This window comes from Dama dama, chromosome 12 (assembly GCF_033118175.1).
Source record: "Dama dama isolate Ldn47 chromosome 12, ASM3311817v1, whole genome shotgun sequence".
Classification (NCBI taxonomy): Eukaryota; Metazoa; Chordata; class Mammalia; order Artiodactyla; family Cervidae; genus Dama; species Dama dama.
Genome location: NC_083692.1, coordinates 74,562,083 through 74,563,036, shown reverse-complemented (window position 1 = coordinate 74,563,036; position 954 = coordinate 74,562,083). Strand labels below are relative to the sequence as shown.

General features: G+C 46.8%; 1 protein-coding gene across 1 annotated transcript; it reads right to left on the bottom strand.

The window, feature by feature from the left end:
* Positions 1-954, bottom strand: LOC133066889 (olfactory receptor 11G2-like). The gene has a single exon (XM_061158280.1). It carries the CDS (start codon positions 952-954, stop codon positions 1-3), a length of 954 nt encoding a protein of 317 aa, XP_061014263.1.

Here is a 954-nt window from a genome sequence, read left to right as displayed (position 1 = left end):
TTATGTTTTAAGAACAGATATTTCAGCCCAAAAGACTTTCCTTAGAGCAGCCTTCATCTCATTGTTCCTGAGGCTGTAAATTAGAGGATTGCAAAGGGGTGTTATTACAGCATAAAATAAGGTCACAATTTTTTGCTCTTTCACTGGGTGTCCTGATCCAGGACTAACATACATCACCATAACAGAGCCAAAAAACAGAATTACCACAGCCAGATGAGAAGCACAAGTAGAGAAAGCCTTGCGTTTGCTGGCTGCTGAGGGCAACCTTACCACAGCCAGAATCACCAGTGCATAGGAGCAAAGGATGAAGAGAAAGGTGCCTATCATGAAAACAGCATTGAAGGTAGAGTAAATGAGTTGTGTGGTGGTGTCTTCAGAACAGGACAGCATCATCAATGGGACAGGATCACATATAAAATGGTCGATGATATTTGGGTTGCAAAAGGGCAACCGTGAAATGAGAACAACTGGGGTTACGAAGAGAATGAACCCACCGGACCACCCAAAGATGACGAGGCCAGTGTAGAGGTCTTTAGTCATGATGCATGGGTAATGCAGAGGATGGCAGATGGCAAGATACCTGTCAAAGGCCATGATGCAAAGGTAGAAGCCCTCGTCACACCCAAAAGAGAAGAAGAAGTAAAACTGTGCAAAACAACCCACAAAGGAGATGGACTTGCTTGAGGACAGGAAGTGGGCCAACATGTTGGGGACGGTTGTGGTGACATAACATATTTCCAGGAAAGAGAAATTCCCCAAGAAGATGTACACGGGGGTGTGAAGGCGCTGATCCCACCGCACAGCACAGACAATGGCCGTGTTCCCCATCAGGGTCAGGATATAGGCTGCTGAGAAGAGCCCGAAGTAGAGGCGCTGCATTTCTGGGCTTGAGGGAAAGCCCAGGAGGATAAAGTGGGTAACAGAGTGGGTGGTTTCTCTGCTGGACACATTCAT

Excerpts from the sequence above, each read along its gene's own strand:
- LOC133066889 (XM_061158280.1), bottom strand. The coding sequence starts at position 954 with ATGAATGTGTCCAGCAGAGAAACCACCCACTCTGTTACCCACTTTATC.